At 38.8% G+C, this 24287-nt stretch overlaps 2 protein-coding genes across 8 annotated transcripts in view; both read right to left on the reverse strand.

Moving 5' to 3' along the window:
• Window positions 1–1299: 1299 nt before the first annotated feature.
• On the reverse strand, window positions 1300–16235 carry lmx1a (LIM homeobox transcription factor 1, alpha). The gene is made up of 8 exons (XM_037769058.1): window positions 15753–16235; window positions 14478–14658; window positions 7153–7373; window positions 5593–5774; window positions 4394–4471; window positions 3902–3986; window positions 3108–3281; window positions 1300–1800 (listed from the first exon to the last, which is right to left on the reverse strand). Exons 2-8 carry the CDS (start codon window positions 14654–14656, stop codon window positions 1658–1660), a joined length of 1062 nt encoding a protein of 353 aa, XP_037624986.1. The 5' UTR covers window positions 14657–14658; window positions 15753–16235; the 3' UTR covers window positions 1300–1657.
• A 5460-nt stretch (window positions 16236–21695) lies between these two features.
• Window positions 21696–24287, reverse strand: part of rxrgb (retinoid X receptor, gamma b) — a 37164-nt gene continuing 34572 nt past the window's right edge. For 6 of the 7 annotated variants that reach the window (XM_037770151.1, XM_037770152.1, XM_037770156.1 and 3 more), the window contains 3 exons: window positions 23792–23883; window positions 23386–23491; window positions 22095–22242 (listed from right to left, as the gene is read on the reverse strand). In XM_037770151.1, coding sequence (XP_037626079.1) covers window positions 22095–22242; window positions 23386–23491; window positions 23792–23883 — 346 coding nt within the window. Of the gene's footprint in view, window positions 22243–23385; window positions 23492–23791; window positions 23884–24287 lie in introns of all 7 variants that reach the window. The other variant, XM_037770149.1, reaches the window with a different exon arrangement.

Genomic DNA, 24287 nt, shown 5'->3' on the forward strand with positions numbered 1-24287 from the left:
ATACATTTTATACTAATTTAGGTGTAAATCCATTGTCTGAATTATATATGGACTTTCTATTGTATGGCTTTATCTACTGTATAGAACCCTCCCTGTGTATCTGTGCCAATAATAAACCCCCAGACCAATGGAGTATCTTCAGCAAAGTGCGTGCATCTGTCTTGGCGCTGCAACAGCATGAAGCCAATTATAGCGGTTAAAAGACAGAGGGTTTGTGGCCTGTGGCTGGCACGAAGGGTGCAATAAATAACCACACTGTCGACAGGAAACTGTTTGGCTACCGTCAGAATAATAATGAGGTTATTGCTACCCGCTGTGGCCGTATGATCACGCTTTGATTATTTTCCTCATCCCACCCACTGCTGCTGGCAACCATATAGGCGTGCCAACTGCGCACAAGAAGGGAAAAAGCCCTGCAGGTGACCACCTTGGCTTCCTTCCCTGCTATTTAAGTCTGGCTTCTCTCCCTTCATCTACCTCTAAAGATACGAGGCAGTACATTATGATACTTTAGTCCTCACAACAAAGAGTGTTGTTCCACCTAACACATGAGCGTGCACACATACCAGCAGACACTTAGAGCAGATACAGACACAGATACAAAGAAACACACACTCAGTATACCCTGCTGCACACTTCTTTAGCTCTGGCTGGCAGCGGCATACCACGGTGACAGACAGTTAGATTGTTCCTGACCATTGACTTGCGCTCTCTGCTCCGCAAGGTCTGATTTCATAGTGGGAAATATGAGATGGGTCCAGGAGAGGGTTCACGGCTGGGGCAAGGAGGCACTCCATACAGTGGGGCTTCATATCTCGGTGTCACCCTGGGCATTCTCCCCTGACACAGCTTTCAGCCCCTCCGTTGTCTGGAGCCCCCACCATGGGTTCTCTCAGCCTCCTTCCCCAGGATTGGTGCATTCCAGCTGGGCACAGCGCCTGGGTGGTCCCCCCCTCCCTGTCCTCCGGTCCTCTATGACTGGAGGAAGGAAAAGGCAGAAAAATGCAGCGAGGGCCTTTGACCGTGAGGAGCACAATGTGTGCGTTGATGATGGCGGCGTGGATGTGATGCTTACCTGCCACTGACCCATACAGCTGTCATAGCCCAGCGTTTTACAATCTGATGATCCACCCGACAGCCAGGGGAAGATGCCTCGCTGACCTGTCACCTAGATTGGACCGATAAGCACCGAGGATGGACTGACCCGGCTTTAACCCTCAGCATGAATACCCCCATCTTCATCATGAATCAGCCTGTGCTTCATACTCACTATGCCCGAATATTCACTGTATCATAACCATTATTTATTGATTCATTCAAGATGAACAGCATACACGCATTGTGAGAATAAATACACACCCAAACAGTTATTTACATCAGTAGATGCAGTAATAATATCTAACATTCAAACGTAGTGAGAGAGGTCCGACAGTATATCGTGCATACACAGGAGCCTGTGTCGTACAGTGGGATTGTAAAGCATAAGAGGCAGTAGTGTAATCATGTCTATATGCACGTGCACATGGTATATTGCATGGTATCACAGTGTACCCACGTCCCCTTGGCCACCACTTCTTCAGCTACCTTGTGCACAGTACAGACAGATAAATGATGAGAACGTGGAGCGATGCAGAGTGAGGGAGTCCGACCTCCACCCTCAGGAGGTGAAGTAAGAGTCCTGCATGGAGTAGAGGCGGTCGATGGGGGTGAGCAGAGAGGAGTCACCAAGGGACAGGCAGTCGCTGTCAGCCACGTGACACAGAGGGTCTCTGTCCATGTCACCGTACAGACCCTTAAAACCTAAAAAAGACACAATATCACTGATCACTGATTTTACTCATGAAGTTCTGTTTATGGGTCATCAGGAGTACTACTCAGTCTGTGGAAACAGTTGTTATATAATGTCTTCTGTGTATCTGGAGGGAGCTTTCTAAAGTTTAAAGACATAACCTTAGTGATGTTGTCAGGGTGGAGATGCATTATGGGAAATGTAGGATGTAAGGACTGATATCAGGATATCGCTGCCTTTGCTTTACCAATTTTGACCATCTTTGACCTTTATGGAAGTGTAATATCACTATATCACTGAAGTATTTCCTTAAAGCTGGGGTTGGTAATCTTCATCAAAACATTTTTGTTGAATTTGTCGAAATTCTCTTTACATCAAATTACTCTTTACAGAAATCAATAAATCAAATGCTCTGACAAAAAAAGGAAAACAAATCCAGTATCTGTGGCTGGGGCTGTCGCAGGACTGTAATAAACCCATCCAATCATTTAATTCAGGCTGATTGAAATGATTGACTTTCTCGCTAGATTTAGGGACTTTTGGAGCTAGTGCTGCTGGCTACTTTCATTGGAAAGGAGTTGGCAACACTGGACTGGGCTTTTCAGTTTGATAATTTTTAAAATCTAGCGTACTGTTGCTGGTTTCTCAACATTACCAGCCCTAGCTTTAAGTAAAAAATTTAATTTGGAGGAGTTGTAAAGGATTTTAAAATTAACTTGTAATGCACAAGAGATGGACAAAATCAAAATCACAGGAGCTGCTGAGAATATAATAAAATCCAATACAAAAGCTCCGCAGTAAAGAATATATAATGTTAATATTTTTGTGCTGGAAAGGTGTTGATTCAGGTCATTGTTGTTCTATTAAATTATACTGTAGGTATTTTCCATTATTTTGTTCATCCACAATATGTCATTACCTCTGGTTATTTTGGACAGCTGGAGAGAAAATTGCACGAGAGTTTAATGCAAAGTGGAGCTACTCCACAAATTAAATTGCACGTAAACAGTCACAAAGAGACTGTAATGTTTTTCCATATAAAACTTTCAATTGGTCCAACGCTAAAAAGGAAATGTTATTCTACAGCACAAAGATACAGAGCAGGAAACATGGCTACAATGCTGTTGGAGGTGCCTGGGATCCAAATATGAGAAAATAAACACTCTATTGTGCATATTAAAATAATAAACTCCTGACTAAAGGTCTGATTTCACACTACCAACATAATGCCAATAAATCATATGTATTTTTTTTTTTACATTACTTTAAGCATATACTGTAATTCTCCATCATGGTCTGGCAGCACTGAGGTGTTTACCGTAGGGGTGCATGTGATCCCCCGGCATCTGAGGAGGGGTCAGGCCCTGTCTGAAGGGGTCCATGTCGTAGTCCTGCTGCTCCAGTGTGGTGAGTCCCATCTGCTGCTGCTGAATGTGGCTATAGGAGGACCCCAGGTGCTCCAGCTCAGAGGTCAAACCGCCACAGGAGGGCGCTGTGGGGCACAGGAGACACACAGGGGACGTGATTACTGCTATCTGTTACAGTAATGTCTTTAAGTGAGCTTTTGTGCCCTGTGCATATCCATGTTGCTATTTAGCCTATTAAAAGCTCTATTATAACTGACTTTTGTGGCTTTCAAAACTCAAATATGTGTCAAGATTTTTGTCTGAAATCTGGATTATTTAATTTTGCCTGCTAAAAGATACATGAAAAAAAACTGATTGTACTTCTGCAAAATGTTGTAGAATATAGTAGTAAAATGAGTTTGTCATTGTGGAGAAGGATGAGGTATATCTAACTTTATCTAGGGCTGTCCTCGACCAAACAAATTCTTACGACAAACCAATAAGTTGATTTAATCAACGGATCTGTGAAACAGAATTTCTCCACAAAGAACCACACCAAAGCACCACTTTAAATCTTGTGTTTACCAGAAATGTGCTCATAAGTTTCTTGGAAATAAGTCATTCAGCATGAAAAAAGCATAAAAAAAGACTAATCGACTTAAGAAATCTTGGTTGACTAAGGCCAAAACGACCAACTTCGATTAGGATATCATATCAAATGGGAGTATTAAAGCTCTTATTAAAACATTTTCCAACAGTATAATACCTGTGTGATGTGACGGGTGCTCCCGCTGCTCCTGAGTCTGCTGCTGCTCCTGCTGCTGCTGCTGTCTCCTGGCCAGCTTCTTCATCTAAAAAACACCAGCAGACATAAATCTCACATACAGTACAGGCCTATAGTGTTAAACATTTCTCTCACTCCACAGTCCCTTGTGCCACCCAGCCAGGCGTACGAGTGTGTTCACTCAATTGCAAAGTATTAACAGCGAGGTAAAGGACATCTTTCAGTGGCGGAGGGAAGCCACACATGAGCCCACTTTGTGAGGAAATATGGGGTTTAATCTGCAGTGATCTCGCTGTGAGATGTCATCAGTTTCCTGTATGAGGAGATAACCAGGCTGATTTCCACTCTGGCATACAAACATGGTGCAGAAAGAGTCCTTTTATTAGTAGCGCATATCACCGTGTGTGTGCGTGTGTGTGCGTGTGTGTGCGTGTGTGCGTGTGTATGTGTGTGTGTGTGTGTACTTTGTATTACTTTGGCTCTTTGGTTCTGGAACCAGACCTGCACAACCCGGACGCTCAGACCAGTCTCTGCTGCCAAGGTCTCCCTTACCTTGGATTGGATTAAGATTCAGGGGGAGGAGAGAGACGAGAGGGAGGGTAAAAATGGGAAAATAGAAACAGAGAAGAGGTCACTTCAAGGTTAAACAAAAATCTGTATCGCTTCAATAATCTGCCTCAAACAAGGAGGAAAGGATAAAGCATTTATGAAATGCATTTTTTGGGGGGAAATTACTACTTTATTAATGTCTGTACTTTTGGATTTTTTAAAGACAAATGTGCTTTGTAATGTAAAGTCATGGCTATGGCATATCATCTACCGATCTGTGCATTAGCAGTACAGCACTACTATATACTGTACAGTAGATAGCTGAAATCCTGCCACACTTCTGGGCAAATTTTTTTGTAGAGCTGCAATGATTAATCGATTAGTTGTCAACTATTAAATTAATCGTCAACTATTTTGATAATCTATTAATCTGTTTGAGTAATTTATTTTGAGAAAAAAAGTAAAAATTCTCTGATTCCAGCTTCTTAAATGTGAATATTTTCTGGTTTCTTTACTTCTCCTATGACAGTAAACTGAATATTATCAAAACAAGATATTTGAGGACGTCATCTTGGGCTTTGGGAAACACTGATTGACATTTTTCACAATTTTCTGACATTTTATCGACCAAAAAACTAATTGATTAATCGAGAAAATACTCGACAGATTAATCGACAATGAAAATAATCGTTAGTTGCAGCCCCTATTTTTTTTTTTGCATTGAAGAGTTATTTCTTTGTTCTTTCTGAACAGCATGATAGCAACACATGATTCAATGGTTTTCTGTCCACATTCCATAAAATCTGAGGATCTACAACTATTATCTACAACTATTATTTTGTTAAAATTAAATTAAAAACAACACCTCCTGTAGAATTATGACACTGTTGCATGCTCATTTCTTAGACTAGTCTGTTATATCCTCATTAAAATGACAAGATCCTCATTTTTAGCAGGAATTACAGTAAGAATATTGACATGAAAGAAAAGTATAGTTTGTCTTTTTTGAGTCTATGCAAATACAAAAATTGTTTTGCAAAGACTCAATCCTGTGTCGTATCAGAAGCTATGGAGCGGGGCAGAAACTACAGCAACTATGGGTGAACTCAGAATAAACTCTCTACCTTTCGGCAGGGCTTGGATGAAACCTCGAAGGAGGCTTTAAAGGTCCGTCTCTGTTGGGTTGTCAGGATAGTGCGCGGCCTTTTGGGACGTTTGCTATCCGGGTCTTCTGATCTGACTCGTCTGCCTGTGACCCTCCCAGATTCTTCCTCCTCCTCCTCCTCTTCTTCCTCTTCACTTTTACCTAGTGGGCAGACATGATTGAAAAGCAGATGTTTATTCACTTACAGGCTTAGGCGGATTATGAGACAATGGGCCTCCTGGGCACAGACATGCCAAAGGCCCCAACACCTCTTCTACATAGGAGCAAGACACAGACTTTGTGCATGGTCATTTTATGTCTTTTTGTGTCTCTTTGTGGTTGTTTTATGTCTCTTTGTGGTTGTTTTATGTTTCTTTGTAGTCGTTTATGTTTCCTTGTGGTCATTTTGAGTCTCTTCCTGGTTGGTACAGGCCTCCTGCCTGAGTGACATTGTGTAGGTGAATGCCATGAGAATGAATGTTGAGAGATAGATAAAAAAACAAAAAGGGGGAATTCATGCCATCAATCTGAGATGTTCAATGCATCATTTGCATTCAGTCATTTTCTGATTAAGAGTTATAGTCTAACTACTTTCCCCTCAACTTGCCTGTTCTCTGCTTCAGATTGTGGTTGACTGCATTTCCCAGAATGCTTTTTAACCACGTGGAGTGATCCTGGACCACTTGATATTCTTAATGAGTAGATGAAAAAGTTGTAGCCAGTGGTAGTCATAAACATTCAAATAAAAGCATGCTTTGCTCAATATTTTACACCTAATCATATACTGTATTGTCTTTTTTATAGCTAAGTTGCAGACAACTTTACCCTGTACCAATGTTTTTTTTTTGACCCAGTCTTAGACACAACAAGCTCAACAAGATTTACTTTAAGACTGTCAAAAATGTAAACGTGCCTTAATTGTGCCTCAACACACACTGTGTACTCTGTATCTATCCTGTGCAGGTGAATTAATGAGAGGGCAAGACACAGGGATATACAGTAAGTACAGTAGGTGCTGGGAATCTGGTGTGGGAATACATTTACTTTTATATATATATGCATACATACATTTTTTTTTTGTTTATTTTTTTTTGTTTATTTATTTATATTATTGTATTATATTTATTTATCTTTTAAATTATTTTTGTTTTCCTCCCTTGTTTTTGAATACTTTGTTTTTCACTTTACAGTTACTATCTGGTTATCAGCTATCATATGTACACATTACTTTATTTGTTATGGTTTATGTTGTTTTTGTGGTCATTTTTCTTAAGGAAACAATATAAAACATTATTTAATAAAAAAGACATGCCATAAATGTATTGTTAGTTGTGCAAAATAACGTGCATATCACATTCAAAACTGCAAAGGATACACAAATTATTAACAACCAGTAACAAATAGTTAGAGGAATAGATCATAACAGTAACACTGGGGTCAAAACAACCCATTGTCTTTGGTGGTTTCCCATGCTCTAACCCAGTATTGTGTTGTTACTGTGATTACACAATACACACATACTGTACCCAGCAGCCTGTACCTGTGTCGGAAGAGGTTGGGCTGGCCACACACTGGTGGTAGTCATCTCTGGCACACAGTAGCCGTCCCTCCCTGAGGACGCAGCGGTCTCCGGTCTGCAGGCGGCAGGAACAAACGCTGCAGGTGAAGCAGCGCAGGTGGAACACAGCGGCCCCCGCACGCATCACCAGTTCAGCAGGAGAGATGGCCTCCACACAGCCCCCACAACGCACTGCAAACAGCCTGAGAGGGAGAGAGGGACGGCAGGGTGAGGGTGGGGGTGACAAGGGAGGAAATGTAGAGAAATTGTGAGAGCTCAGTAAATAACACAGAGTGATGCTTTTGTTTGGCTACTTGAGGATAAGCTGAGACACTTGAGGACCCCTCACACCTCAGTAAGAGGGACTCCATGAGAGAAAAAATGCTTGGTCGACTTGGGGAATGTTGCTGAGTCGAGCTGTCACTCAAAACAACTGCCAACCTGACTCTTCCCCTCTCCTCCTCCTCCTCCTGCCCCGACCACTCAGACACATACCCTTAGCCAGGCGGGTGTGCATCTTAGCGCCTGGCAACCAGGACTGGTGGGCTTAGCCTCAGAGACTGTTGCCGTGGCTCCGGCTGCCTTGTCCGAGTCCGTGCTCCTGGGGAGGCGGGAGAAAAGCTCTCGGCAGGCCATGGCTCCAGGCAGAGGGGGGGAATCAGGTCTCCCGGTGGGAGAGGCTGAGCCGCCGGTCCCATGAATTATCCGCGGAATTATCCCTAAGTCTGCTTAACCAGAGCGGGACAAAGACAGAGCCGGCCCCCAAGCAGCGGGACCATTGTCCGCTGGCTGGCACCGCGGCATTTTGGGTCTGTCACGCAGGATGATGCGTCATCATTCTGGAGCTGGCGTTTGTCTCCAGACCTGACTGGGTCACCAGACCAGTCAGCCCAGAGGCATGAGAAAGTGACAGCTTTTTTTTTTTTCTCCATGTTTTTGTTTTCACATAAAAACACTTCACACGGCCCATAAGGAGAGCCTGCGTATACATCACTGATTCAAGCTGAGAATTTTTTAGTTTCTTTTGCTACTTTTTAGCTATTAGAAAAAAAAATAGGAGCATCAGTGGTTAGTGTAAAAAAATTACATAAAAAAATGTAACTCAATGCAACTACCCATGGACAAAAAAAAAATCCCCCTAACAGAATAATAAACACCCCATCTTTCGTTTCTTATTGTAATTATTATTTGGTTTCTCTCGTTGTTCAATGTTTTATTTGTATGTATGTGAAGCACTTTGTAACGGTGTGTTTTAAAAGGTGCTATATGTATAAAGTTTTACTTACTTACTTACTTAATATTGTCCTTAATTCTTATTCTCACTTAATATTAATCTTATATTGGCCACCTATGATGAACCATCATATCTGTTTCATTAGAAAAATTTGATGCTCAACTTTATTTTGACACTCATTTTGATCAATAATCAACAAAAAAGAACAAAATATATTTTGTATTAATTTAATTAGTTATTATTATTATTATTATTTATTTTTTATTTTTTTTCCCCCTGTTTGTTGTGTGGCACTTTTATGCCAAAAGCAGTTTTGACATGATATTAGGTGAATATATTCACCTAATATTAGGGGATTTCAGTGAATCCACACCTACTACAATAAAGATTTCACATTAACTTTCAAGTGAAACAAATATTGCATTTGACTTCCTTTCAAATATATATTTTACATGGAAATTTAACACAATATTTACAAACAAACAAAACTGCAGACTGAACATAAAGCAAACAGCCGGGTTGAGACGTCCCTGTCAAAAGGTCTGGAGCTGCAACATCCTAAAGACAAACATAGCTGGGACCTCTCACTGTTGCCGCGGGGTTGCTAGGGAAACGGTAAAGCTTCATTCCCAGCAGCTCAGAGAAGGGTCAGCCGGGCTGCTTGACCCATCCGAGTCGTCTGCCCCGCGGTCTCAATGGTATGTGCTTTAATATGGCCAACATACCGTCTGTGGTATGTGCATTCCTGTGGCAACACAAGATGCATCGACGAAACATTTTCAAAGGAAGTGTGGCGGAGGCAATACCCGGAATGTTTCTGCGTTTCTGTGATACAGCACTTGATTCCTCATTATGATGCTAATGCTAGATGTCAGCGAGGAAGAAACTGCGGGCATTAATGCTGTGAGATCATTTGTGTTTCGAGAATCGCTTTTCCATTATGCGTCTCATCGGACCCGGTATTCTTAAGCGTTTGTTAATGCAAAGGTAAGAGTACCTCCCAATACTTATGGAGCAGCTCGAGGTGTTTAATATTTCAGAGTTTCCGTTGACATGATTGGCCCAGAGGCCCTGCCAGGAGAGCGGGAACACTCAGTCACGTTGGATTTAGACACGGCAATTAGTGACAAGATCATTACGGAGAAAGAAGTCAGCAAAATCCTGCGCTGCTCCGCACTGACATGGCCAGGGTCAGCCACTCTCAACATAGACGCACTGTATAAGACGATGACACACACACATTTAGAGCACAGCAAAGCCCTCCTCTCTCATTGTTCCTGCTCTGACTTCAGCGCTGACCTTTGGCAGACAGACTGCTGGTCTAGTGGACATGCAGGGAGACAGATCCTGTTTCTGGATCAGGTTTACCTGGATCCTTTGCCACTACACACCAGCAGAGGCTGTGTATCAGATACACATCTGAGGGGTCAAGTGCACCGCCGATCTGACGACCAATCTGCTGTCCGGTCCACCCCGTCCACTGAACCGTTTAGCCAATCTAAATCTACTGACAATCTGAGCAACCCAAACATCACGTTGTCAGACAGGAATCTGCATGCTGCTTCATTAAATTACAGGACAGTCTGTTGTGTGTCCTGTGTGACTGCTACGGGTCAGGCAAACACACTACATGAATTATACAGACTATGCAATCATGTCAGGGATATTTATTATCAATATTTCATTATTTATCTTCCAATGGGTTGTTTTGTCTTGGAAAAAAACAAATCACATCATATTTAACTATAACAAGAAAGTATAAACTTTAATTATTATTATTTTTATTATTTATGCATGTATGTTTTTAGTAGGGCTGTCCTTGACCAAAGAAATTCTTAGTCGACTAACACGATTTTTTCCGACTAATCGATTCAACTGAGTTTCTCCGCAAAGAATCCACTTTAAATCGTGTGTTTGGATGTGCTCATAAGTTTCTAGGAAAGAAGTTATTTAGCATGAAAAAAGCATAAAATGACAAATACACGACTAAAGAGATCTTAGTCGACTAAAACCAAAACAACAGATTATGCGGCTAATCTACTAAAATGGGGCATCCCTAGTTTTTACATATGGGATCATCCAAGAGATATATGTATTAATTCACAAAAGGATGGCCAACAGTTAATAAATCCATCCAATCATCGATCAACTAATCCTTGTTGAGTTACTCTGACATGTCAGCGTTAGAGGAATTTATACCAATCCCATGAATACTGCCAATGGTTTTATTAAATGTCACTAAACACATAAACAATAAGGTCAGTGAACGTATCAGACTTCAGTTCACCAAAATGTTTTGAACCCGTAAAGAATCTTAACATTCTGGTGCTACACTGGTCCAGTTATTGATACATATGTATTCAAACACATTATTGTCAAACAACCTGAAAATCACTAGTTTTGTGAAGAAATTAGAGCTGCAACGATTAATCAATTAGTCGTCAACTATTCAATTCAATCAGCAACTATTTTGATAAATGATTAATTGGAATCAGAAAAAATCTGAAAAAAAGTCAAAATTCTCTGATTGCAGCTTCTTAAATGTGAATATTTTCTGGTTTCTTTACTCCTCTATGACAGTAGACTTAATATCTTTGAGTTGTGAAGAAAACAAGACATTTGAGGACGTCATCTTTGGGAAACACTGACGGACATTTTTCACCATTTTATAGACCAAACAACTAATCGATTAATCAAGAAAATAATCAACAGATAAATCTTTAGTTGCAGCCCTAAAAGGAATACTCAACTCAAATGGCAATTATGCAACTTGTTTGAATGATTTACTATCTGTACTATAGCATGTAGGATGTTGCTAAGAAATGCTCTGTTATCTATATCTATATATCTGCCTTCTTTGTTATGTATAACAAAGAAAATGCATCCATCCATTACATGTCAAAAAACAGATAAAAAATACTGTGAATACCTCTCAAACGTCTTAACTTTATTTATTTTTTTAATCAATTTTACTTGTATATTAATTATTTTTGTAGTCCACTGAATGTAATGCCTTTTTTTTAGCTATTTTTTTGTTGTTTTTAATTTTGCTTTTGTTAATTTGATGTTTTTAATTATACTTGATCATATCCGAATTTTGCTGAAAACTGGGGAAGAATCTGGTTTAAGTTTACTTAGATATGATACAGTCTATGATATGAACCCTCTGCATGTTCTGCCATAAATCTATACATTAATCCTTTTTGGGGGGAATTTCTACTTTATATGCTAGAGAGAGACAGACAGAAAAGCCAGGAGAGAGAGGATGTGACATGCAGCGGCTACCAGGGCGTAATCTATACATTAATCTTGACATAAAATAAGTCACCATTCTGATACTGGTTGTGTATGTATAGCCTCTTGGAGTCAGTAATGCAATCACAAGCACTGATGAATTTGGAGTGAAGAGGAGTAACAAAATATAAACTACTTTGTTCAGGGAATTCAAATCATTGTCTTTTAGCTTCCACGAACAGGCCGACGGGCCAAACCTGGTGGTCTGGCTGGCACTGATACCGCACGAGCGAAAGGAAAAACAAGGCGAGATCCAGACAGAGGATGCAGCGTGTGGTAAGAGACAAATGTTGTCACAGTATGGAATAATCGTCACTTATGAGCTGGCTTCACACTCGTCCCGGATCGAAAGAAAGGGAGGGAGTAGAGCAAAGAGAGAAAAACACTGGCACACTTTTTAAAAAAAAACCTCATCGTGGACATGAGTGGTGGCTCATGTGTTCTAGGGTGTCACAACCCCAGACAGGACGAGCGGCGAGGTGGAGACGTGAGAGCTCAGAGGCAGAGCTCTGGCACCAGGCCTCCTGCTAATTGGTCAGGTCAGATATCTCACGGTCGGCTGGGCGTCGTCCCGTTGCTCGACACAGGGGCTGCTGTGAGCGGAGCGTTCCAGATGCCGCGGCGCATAACGCCAGGGCTCATGGAGCGCACTGTCCCCCAAAATAAGTTCACACCATCCTCACCGCCTCTCTTGTAGGGATGCACCAGACCTTCTGACATATGGCTCTGCTCTCCTAATTACCTCTCACTCCTGATCTTCTTCTATGTGCTACACTGATCACGCTAAGCACTTTGAATTTGCATTTATCCATTAAAATGCCAGTTAAAATGTATACATTAGTGCTAAAAAAATGGCTCACAATGCTCACAAAAAATGCATAGGCCTCCTTTACAACTGCAATGTGATGTAGCTGACTGGGAACATGATGGTGGGGAGCGTTTTGGACCAGTAAGTGGAACGTTTCTTGTTTCCCTGCCTGTTTGGCAGAACGACCGTCACTAAATTGTTCCGAAATAATGTGAGCTGCTGCCTGTTAGGGTGTGATGGTTTTGTCTTGGCTCTTGTTTAGGTGAGAGCAGGAAGAATGAGGGGATGAGGCGGTGGTGGGTGGGTAGGATGGAGCCGGGCGATGGGTGATGATGATGGTGGGAGTTTTGGAGGAGGGGGGGGGGAGAAACCGCCTCATCGACGAGACCATATGTTGTCCCCAGCTTGCAGTTGCCACGCCAATGGGCCTCCAAATTTTAACACATTTTGACAATGTGTCAGTTGAGCTCTACCCCTGGTTGTGTGCTGCGTGTGTGTGTGTGTTGTGTATGAAGGTGTGACTGTGTTGTTTTGTGTATGTGTGTGTGTGTGTGTGTGCCTGTGTGGATGTACACTATAGGCAGTAGTGTGTTCTCACATTCCTGCTCCCTCGCCACTCCTTCCTCCTACAGTCACCTTGTTCTCTTAGTGCACTGTGCCAAGTTCCCTGGAAGTCAGCTTACACCATATACACACATACACAACTACACATGCACACACACACGCACACAATGCTTTTGCTATAAACTATGAAATCTACCCATATGTACAGCATGCAAAACCAAGTAGGATTAGATATGTTTAGGTTACTGTAGCGATGAGTCACTTCTTTCACCACTCTCTCTCTCTCTCTCTCTCTCTCTCTGTCTGTCCCTCTTTCTTTCATTCCTGTACCATAAAAACTAAACCTAATTTTAACCTGAACCTTAAAACCCAAGTCTGAACCCTCAAACAGGCCTTTGAAGGTCTGTCTGAAGGTGAGGACTGACCAAATTGTCCTCACTTTCCAAAAATGTCCTCACTCTGAAGGTCTAAAACTGAAATTGGTCCTCGCAAAGGTAGCTGTATAAGCACACACACACACGTTCTTAGTCAAGGTCAGATCTGGACAAGGGTTCTGTTGTCAAAATATGCTTAAAGACGCACATTAACTTTTGGATCCCTGGGCCAAAAAATAATTAATAAGATAAAAGAAAGTAAAAATAACATATATATAAAAAAGTACATTAGTTAAACACAATTAGATGTTTTCCTATAACATGAAATATAATGTTGGTAATATTTTTGCAACATATAAAGTATATGTGCCAAACTGCATGATAACAGGACTAGAAAAAAAAAATATTTTAAACAAGAAATGACGTGCAGCTAAAATGTGATTATTTCAGCACATTATATACATTTTTGCAGAATCTTTCTTCACAAATTATAATGAAAAGTACATCAAATAAGATATATATGTTACTATTTACCAAGCTTAAAAATCTTTGAATTTCTGTAAAATTTAGTGTATCTGCATTTTTTTAATTTATTGACTCAATTAATCTATACATTTACTTTTGTTTTTTGTTTTTATCTGAAATTAAATTGTATTTTTTTAATGGAAAATCTCTGATAAAAAAGTTACATTGCAATATAAAATCAGATGAGTTTCACCTGGAAAATCTCTTTAAATTCACTTGGATGAAGCTGAATATGAGCCTAGTAATATCAGAATCAGAATCAGAATCGTGTTTACTGCAAGGTGTAAGAGGTATACACTAGAAATTTGCTTTGGTTTTGTTGGTGCAAGTTAAACAGTATAATAACAAAAGAATAGATAAAAACGTTAGAATAAAATAAGAATAAAAAAAATTGAAATTCTACCAATATATATCTGTGTGCTTGAGAGTGTTTTATGATTGTTTTCAGCTGTGACATCAGGAGCAAACCAAACTAAATAAAGAAGAGTTTAGAGAGATGATCACTCACTCAGCATAGTCCCGCTTGCAGTAAAGTTTTCTGTCCCGCAGAAAACAGGAGTTCCTGAGCGCGTCTCCGCACGCGGCGCACCGCACACACTCCTCGTGCCAGAGGCCGTCAGTGACTCTGAGCAGGAACCGATCAGTGATCAGCTGGTGACATCCGGCACACAGTGCTCTCTGATCCATATCTGCACAGATGATGATGGGCACAAATTCTTTAATTAGGCGTGCAGGACGCAGCTGAAACATACTGGCTAATATAAGGTTGAAAAAAGTATGGTAAAATGCGACTTTACTTCATTATAATGGGAGGAAATAGTGGTTAAATAGGCAGTTTGTTTATTAAAAAGTGCACTGTAGTAAAATAACAATAAAGAACTGGCAGCAGGGTTGCCTTTATGTTACTGTAAAATGAACATTATTATACTGTCTGTGTATACTATACATTATTTGTTTTGCCTAGATGAATAGAATTAGCAGGTTACAGACATAGGAATAGTCACGCTAAATACAATTAAAGGCACTTGTTAGAAATGATGCTATAATAGACTTGTTGACACTTTTCCCAAAATGTGTGTCTATAGCTGGCTACAAGCACATTGTAGCCAGCAATCATGTACAATGTACAAGCCTCACATGTGCAGATCAGGTCCCAGAATTAAAAAAAATACTGTATGAAACTGTTACTGATGATACTTTAGACAGTTGACCAGCAGTAAAGCACTGTTTTTTTTTTAGCAATAACAGGTTAATATTGTTGAAATCCTGCTGTAAATTAACAGCAATTGCTTACAGTGTGGGTATTATAGGCTATATTGAGACGTTAATTGTTTTTTAATTGTTTTTGACTGTTGTTTAAATTGCCCAAAGTTCATTTGATGACCATGTGCATGTTTATATATTATATTATATTATCATTCTATGATATATGAGTTATTAGAGGAGAAGTGAGAAAGGGGTATAGGGAAATATAAGTTTTACTTCTACCTATATTCCTTTTCGGACACTATTACTCTTTGTTATTATTTTGTATCTGTTTTTATTTATTTTTATGTTCGAAATAAAGTCTGTGCCAAAAATAGAGCTAAATATCAAACAGCACAAGTGAAATTCAGGCTAAAAAAAAACTATTTTTAATTTTTTTTTAATTAAAGCTTTATTAGTATAATCATGTCATCACGTTTTAACGACCCACCATATAGCAATTCTTTTTATCAAAGTTAATTGAAGGAAAAGTTACATTTAAACTACAGTTCTGTGAGTTGAAGAAGCGCATGAATACCTGTAAAGTGCGGATGTCCAGACGGCAGAAAAGTGTTTTCTAGTTGTTCTCAGTCAGTCAGAGCATCTCCGGAGCAGCTCAGAGTCACAGACCTGCTGCTGCAACTTGCTGCTCGGTCGGAGGAGCAGAGGAGAGAAGAGAAGAAGAGAAAAGAAGAAGAGAAGAGAGAAGAAGAGAAGAAGAGAAGAGAGCCAGCAACGCATCAAAGTTTCTCTTCGGAGCTCCAGACGACCTTTCTGAGTCCTCCTGTTATCGACTATTTAGGCTTTCTATCAATTATCCTATTAGGAGTGAACGGGAAGGAGAGAGAGAGACATAGAGAGAGAGAGAGAGAGAGAGACTTCCTCCATGTGCAGGTGCAGGTTACCCCTCCTCTGTCTGTCTCTCTCTCTCTATGTCTCTGTCTCTGTCTCTCTCTCTCTCTGTCTGTCTCTCTCTCTCTCTCTATGTCTCTGTCTCTGTCTCTCTCTCTCTCTGTCTGTCTCTCTCTCTCTCTCTATGTCTCTCTCTCTCTCTGTCTGTCTCTCTCTCTCTCTATCTGTCTCTCTCCCCTCCCTCTGTCTCTGTCTCCCTCTCTCTGTCTCTATGTCTTTGTCTCTCTCTATGTATCTATGTCTCTGTCTCTCTCTCTCTCTGTCTCTCTCCCCTCCCTCTGTCTCTCTCTATGTCTCTGTCTCTCTCTCTCTCTATGTCTATGTCTCTGTCTCTCTCTCTATGTCTATGTCTATGTCTCTGTCTCTCTCTCTCTATGTCTATGTCTCTGTCTCTCTCTATGTCTCTGTCTCTCTCTCTATGTCTATGTCTCTGTCTCTCTCTCTCTCTCTATGTCTATGTCTCTGTGTCTCTCTCTCTCTCTCTATGTCTATGTCTCTGTCTCTCTCTATGTCTCTGTCTCTCTCTCTATGTCTATGTCTCTGTCTCTCTCTCTCTCTCTATGTCTATGTCTCTGTCTCTCTCTATGTCTCTGTCTCTCTCTCTATGTCTATGTCTCTGTCTCTCTCTCTCTCTCTATGTCTATGTCTCTGTCTCTCTCTCTCTCTCTATGTCTATGTCTCTGTCTCTCTCTATGTCTCTGTCTCTCTCTCTCTCTATGTCTATGTCTCTGTCTCTCTCTATGTCTCTGTCTCTCTCTCTATGTCTATGTCTCTGTCTCTCTCTCTCTCTTAGTCTATGTCTCTGTCTCTCTCTATATCTCTGTCTCTCTCTCTATGTCTATGTCTCTGTCTCTCTCTCTATGTCTATGTCTCTGTCTCTCTGTCTTAGTCTATGTCTCTGTCTCTCTCTCTATGTCTCTGTCTCTCTCTCTCTCTATATCTATGTCTCTCTCTCTCTCTCTCTCTCTATATATATATATATGTCTCTGTCTCTGTCTCTATGTCTATGTCTCTGTCTTTCTCTATGTCTCTGTCTCTCTCTCTCTCTATATCTATGTCTATCTCTCTCTCTCTATATATATATATATATATATGTCTCTGTCTCTGTCTCTATGTCTATGTCTCTGTCTTTCTCTATGTCTCTGTCTCTCTCTCTCTCTCTCTCTCTCTGGATGGGACAAAGTTACCAGAGACGCACATGAAAGGTTTGTTTTTCATTAGAAAGCCATTAAAATAATGCACATATAGTGCTCAGGAAGTAAAGTGCAGGTTAAAAGGTCATACTTTACATCATGCTAAAGGATACATAGTAGAGCTGCAACAATAAATTGATTAATCGATTAGTTGTCAACTTTTAAAATTAAACTCCATTAAACTATTTTGATAATCGATTAATCGTTAATACTAATATCATCAGGTGTAGGATTTTTTTACCAGGATAAGTAAATAATAGGATAATTGTTTGCACACTGGCAATATTTGCACTATCTGTTTATATTATGTTTATTTTTTGTTTATAGCTCATATTGTATATTGTACATTGGCAGAATTAATTTTATTCTAATGTTTTTATCTATTCTTTAGTTATTTTACTGCTCATTTGCACCAACAAAACCAAAGCAAATTCCTAATGTAAACCTCATACACCTGGCAATAAACCGGTTCTGATTCTGACATTACTTTTGACTAGAGCTGCGACGATTAATTGATTAGTTGTCAACTATTAAATAAATTGCCAACTACTTTGATAATCGATAATTTGAGGCATTTTATGAGAGAACAATAAAAAGGTAAAAATGGTCTGATTCTTGCTTCTTAAATGTGAATATTTTTCTGGTTTCTTTACTCCTCTATGACAGCAAACTGAATATCTTTGAGTTGTGGACAAAACAAGACATTTGAGGACATAATCTTGAGATTTTCTGACGTTTTATAGACCAAACAACTAATCGAAGAATCGATAAAATAATCAACAGATTAATCGACGATGAAAATAATCATTAGTTGCAGCCCTAATACATGGAGGAAGATTGCTGCTGATGATAGATATATAGATAGAGATAGATAGATAGATAGATAGATAGACAGACAGACAGATAGACAGATAGATACTTTAACAAACTTCATTAGGTTTTACAAACAGGATGGTCGATGAAGATGCCAAAGGTGGAGGTAGTACTAATAAAACAAGTATATCTACTAAAGTAAATCATAGACCTCTCTATCTATTATCAATTGGATGTTACACCAATAATATAACATGGACACACATTTTACAGTGTGTTTATGTTCTTGTTATGAATCAAGATTTACTTTCTCAAAAGCTCAGATATGTTTTCAGTAGAAAGATATAAAAAAGAAAAGAAAAAGCTATAGGTCTATATGACAGCTGGACTGATCATTTATTAATAAATAATGAACAATCTAATCTAATCTTGAGGCCAATACAATATTTTTAAAAAATGATCATTAGTCTTTAATATATGTGTAAATGCATCTTTCCACACATTTTGAGCAACAATGTTTCTATATTTCAAATATATCTTTGAGCATTTCCGTACAGTACTGCTACAGTATGTCTTGTTACTTATCAGCCAACACTGATACCGATGTATCTGTGATAAGTGAGCATTATAAGCCAATGTATCGGCCTGAATGATTTATCGGTCTGGCTCCACTATAGTCCTCATTTTGTTGTTTTCGTTCTGTTTATATTTACATTCCCATACGACACCACCACCTTCACCACCAGCAGTCTTCACATCATGAGGAGTAGAGGTGTTTCTGATGCAGAGGCCCTGATGTTGAGGCCTGTAACTGTGGCAGACTGGAACCATGAGGAGGAGGAGGAGGAGGAGGAAGAGGAGGAGGAGGAGGAGGAGGAGGAGGAGGAAGATACAGGAATATCAAACATGCTATGAATGAAGCAGCATCTGTGTTGTGGTGTTTACACTCTGTGGACACCATCTGGTGGCCAACGACTGGAAGTGTAAAGAAGAGACAACAGTTGGCTGCTTTTGTCTGGAAAATAATAAAACAAAACATTTAAGCAGATCAGTCAAATATGATGAGAAAATTAATATTCTGTCAACAGATTTTATATATATATATATACATATATATATATATATTACTCTTTTTCTACTTGTGATTCAGTAATGTTTTTATGATATTTTCATGGTGATTTCAGGTAATTGTTTAAGTTATATCTGATTGACACTGGGTGGATATTTGGGTTGTACATAATAGCATTGGGGTGGTTGAGTATGAGTTGTATAAATGAGAAATATTGAGTTCATTGTTTGAGTTTTGAGGAAGCGGACATGTAGCCTAATATTTATTTATGTTGTTAATGAGAAATTTGCTATATGTTTATTGTTAATATTTTTGCTATTATTGTTTTGTTTTTACTTATTTGTAACAAATTCTAAATAAAAAAAATAAATCTAAATTATGTATTAAACATTTATGCTGCCGTTGATCAAGATATATAGCACCCTGTCTTAAAAGGCAACTTCTGTATTTTTCAACCTGGACCTTATTGTTCCATGTTTTTGTGACTAATAGAGACAACTACTTTTTAAATTAGGGTAAACGCTGTAGGGGCAGCTTCAATATTCACTAAAAGTGCTTGTTTTTGCCACTGACAGGCTCAGATTGTTATTATAAGTGTGTTTTCACATATAGTCCTTTTTAAACAAACCAAACTCAGTTCTCTTAAAGTGGACCAAAAAAGTGGACCAATAGAAAAAGGACTCAGTTCTTTTCCCCTCTCTAATATCTATTTTATATTGCTGTGAAAACATCTTCAAACAACTGTATTTATTCAAGATTCTTGCCAAAAACTACATTTTACAAGATTATATTTGGACACATCATGGTAACATACGAGGCCAGACGTCCCGTTTTGTCCGGGACAGTCCCAGTTTCAAGCTGACGTGTCCCAACACATATCTGTAAAACACTCAAATGTCCCGGTTTTCAACAGTCACAAGTTGAAAAATAATGTACGTAGGCCCAGACAACAAAACGTTTCCTCTGAGGGAAACTCTCTACAGGACTCCCAAAATGTCAGTGCGTCATGAGGGGGATAGTCCTGTGATTAAAGGGGGAGAAAGTAGTGAATGTGATAAGTCCTGATTGTCACTCACAGCCTCTAATGCATCCACCTATAATAATACCTTCTTTCTGATCCCACTCCGTGCTCAAATGCGCCACAGGTGTGCCAAGTCAGCCATACTGATGAAAACGCCTATGGTGCGTGCATATTAGCGCGTGCCCGAACGTCCCGGTTTGGAGGTTAATTGTAATTTTCGCCTAGTACTAATTTTTACTGAATAGCTTGAACACAACGCATGATGTACCTCAACAGAACCTCCTTACATTAGCTAAAGTGAACTAGCTCTCCTTCTGCCGATTTCAAAACAGATTTGTTGGAGGGCTTAAAGGGGCAAAGTGTGAAAACACCCCAAGTATCTGACAACATTATGGAAAGGACCCTTACAGAGAAATAGAACATTTTTCTCTACCTTTCGCTTGATCCGGTTTATTATTGTGTCCAAGTCCCGCAAGTATCATAGTGAAATCTGAATATCAGGTCCCACTCTTTATGCTCTTTACATCATTCTTCCTCTGCGGGCATAAATACGGACGGCCATTGAATTCAAACACTTCATTCACATTGTCGAAATCCTCTAAATATTCAGCCGTGAAACTGAAAATCTTTTAGATAACACTAAGCTACACTTTCTGAATTCTAACACAACAAACTCTGCCCGGCTGGCACTCGCGTTTCCGCCCTGGATGTATTCCACTATTCCACCGCTGTCTCGCGAGATTTCAGAACGAGACTTCTCCTTGAGACTCGGACCAAAATGTTGTATCTAGAAGGTAACCTGCAAATTGCGAAAACGTGCAAAAACTTGCAAAAACTCCCGTGAGATTATGCCCAACGACTTGTCCTAAATTTAATTATCAGGTCAATCATAGATATATATACGAGGTCGATGCCTAACCTTAACCGTCTCGCGAGTGTTTCGCTATTTGCGTGTTACCTTCTAGATAGGCCCTTCCAAAATACTGAAGTTAGAAGTTCCCTTGTGTTGTTTTAGAGACACATAATAATGTAAGGTTTAGAAGTTAATTCATATATTTGAGTTAAGTTGCTAAAAATATATTTACAATTTTTACACAGTTAATTATTTACATATTTATGTTTACAAGATTATTATTTACAGGCAGATTCAAGATATTATTATAACTATTTCAAAGATGCTGCTGATGTAAATATGCAAATAATAATCTTGTAAACATACATATGTAAATAAATAGCTGTGTAAACATTGTAAATATATTTTTAGTAACTTAACTCAAATATATGAATTAACTTCTAAACCTTACAATAAAAATCTGTTTCAGATTATCAAGAATAAATGAAGGCAGCCATATACAAAATATCAATCAATTATATAATATTTGCACTGGTTTCAAAAATCCCATTAGCTCAAACTGTGGCGCAGTTTTATGACAAGTAAAAAAAAAAAATACAAGACAAACAACACATTTCACATAAATTTTTAAATAACTTTATTCTGTAAGAATTCTCAGATGTGTTTTAAGAAATGCATGGATGGTTTCTGTTTTTTTTATACAATTCCTCTTTGAATAAAATATGATTCCTTTTCAAATTGCATTGGGTTGCTTTTAAAATGGACACCTGAAATTATCTATTTACAAAAGAAATCTGTTAACAATTCTATTAGAATTCATTTTGACAGTTTACTCGATCCTCCGTCTCAAGACTCCACCCTCCCCGCAACCTCAAAATACTTTTTTTAATATTTTAATTACAATGTTTCGCTTGGTACAAAATATGCTGTTTTACAATTTGAATCAAGTCTTTTTTTAATTCCGTCTTCATATCGCTGACAATGTGGGAGTATGTACAGGGGGAAGGGGGGGACTGGTGTCATGTGATCTGATGCGGCGCCTCCAGCATCTCCATCAGGAAGGTGTCGATGGGCGTGTCCCCGATCAGCTTGAAGAAGAACAGATGTTCCAGACACTTGAGGCCGATGGAGCGCAGGGCGGGCAGGCGGAGCAGCAGCTTGGCGAACCTGCAGAAAGTAGAAGACACAGACTGTAGTGGTCAGCATTTCCTATTATGTAGAAAATCATTATTATGTTTACCATTCAAAATCTATAAAATTGCATCCCATTTTAATAAAATACTTATAATTTTTTTTATCAAAACACTTCTTTTAGTCTTATATTTTTATATTTTATCAGACTACATACTCACACATTTTATTGATTGCATTTGGAAATATTACACCACCACATTTATCTTACAACTGTAGTTAATAGTTACTTTGTTGATCAAGATTTATGCAAACATAAAATAAATGATGCACTGCTCTTCAGTTTATTATCAAATATCATATTTCGTTAGTACCACCTATAACTTAAGAATCCTGCATACATTTGAATGCATCTGCAGTTTAATGAGTACTTTTACTTATAATGTTTAAGTATTATTTGCTGCTAATGTTTTCAAATTTTAAGTGAATCCAAGAATTCTACTTTTAATGCTGTATTTTTTTTTTCGTTACATTATCAATACATCTACTTAAGAAAATGAATAAATCCAATACGGTAATATATAATGTATTTCTTCTTTTTTTATGCTGTCAATTACAATAGTTTTTTACTTTTTATTTATTGACTCAATTAAACCATACATGTGCTATGTTCTCCAAGATACAAAATCACTTCATCATATAATATCAATGACTAAGACAAAGAACATGCCATAACATAATAAAAAAAAACAAAAGAAGAAAAAATAATTCAAAAAAGAAAATATAGAAAATAAAAATGGAGTAAGGAGATACAGCCAAACATATAATAATAATAATAATAATAATAATGATATCTAATTTTAACTTATTATAACTTATTATAATTATATAACTTATTATATACTGAAATAAATTGACAGTGTAGGCTTTTAGTTCACATCATCTGTTGATCTTATTCAGCTCCCAACAGTAAATTAAAATAATCAATTGCGCCCATTTTCTATTAGCAGTAACACGACCGAACTCGATCCTTTTAAGAACTAATGCTGTAGCAAGTGTTTAAGAGCTGTAATGTAAAGTAGTCTGCAATCTTCATTGCTACGCACAAGCCAAAGCAGCAATTAAATAATGGTGTTTGATATTGATTGATGCTGTAATGTAATACAGTGTGTTTCCTACCTGCCAGGCTGGTCTGGGTATTTCTGTTTCGTGTACGACTCCAATGAGGCGTAAACTTTTTCCCTCAGCCCTTCGACCTCTGGCGGGTTTGAGAGACCTTTTGCATCTGAAACAAAAACAGTCAGGGCCAAACGTTACACTAATAAAACATTAAATCCACAATATCTCAAAACCAGCGTATTTACTGGTAAAAATACATGGGTTCATAGTGAAGTCCCTCCAGGCTGCCATGAAGATATTAAGTTCAGTATCATGTACGTGTCAAATACATACAAATCCACTGTTTGCATCATGCTCTACCTCATTTAGCACACATTGAGGGAAAATCAAAATGCAGATAAACTTCTCATCCGAGGTGTTCTAGCATGTTGTCTAAAAGTGAAGAGTGAGTGGAAGCCGAGCTGACCTGGGTTGAAGAGGACGATGGCTCGCAGGCAGCCGAGCTCCGTCTTATCCATCTGCATATCTTTCATTTTAGATACCAACTCTGTCAGGACTCTGCAGGAGATCGAATGAATAACATTAGAGAGTTTTGACAATGAAGGTTAATGAAGCAAAAAAAAAAACTATAAACGTTGCCCCCATTTCTCAACAAAAACTAAGACAACAGTAGCTTATACGAGCATTTGGTAAAAGTTTTCCTACCTCAGACCACAAAATGACCGTAATATATCTGCAGTGGTTTGATAGGGTTGTTGATTAATACCAAGCCCTCGCATTTCACTACATGCCACTGGCAACATCACAAGACTTTTCAGATATAAAAGCAAAAAATAAAAAACTATATTCCTCTTGTAACAAAAAGAAAATAAGACTACTCTGTGACCGAAAGGAGGAGGCTGTAACTGATGGTTGTAGCCGTGTAAACCAAATTGTTTTAAAAGACAATACGGTAACTCACT

The sequence above is a fragment of the Sebastes umbrosus genome, chromosome 5 (genome assembly GCF_015220745.1).
Source record: "Sebastes umbrosus isolate fSebUmb1 chromosome 5, fSebUmb1.pri, whole genome shotgun sequence".
In the NCBI taxonomy this organism is placed as follows: Eukaryota; Metazoa; Chordata; class Actinopteri; order Perciformes; family Sebastidae; genus Sebastes; species Sebastes umbrosus.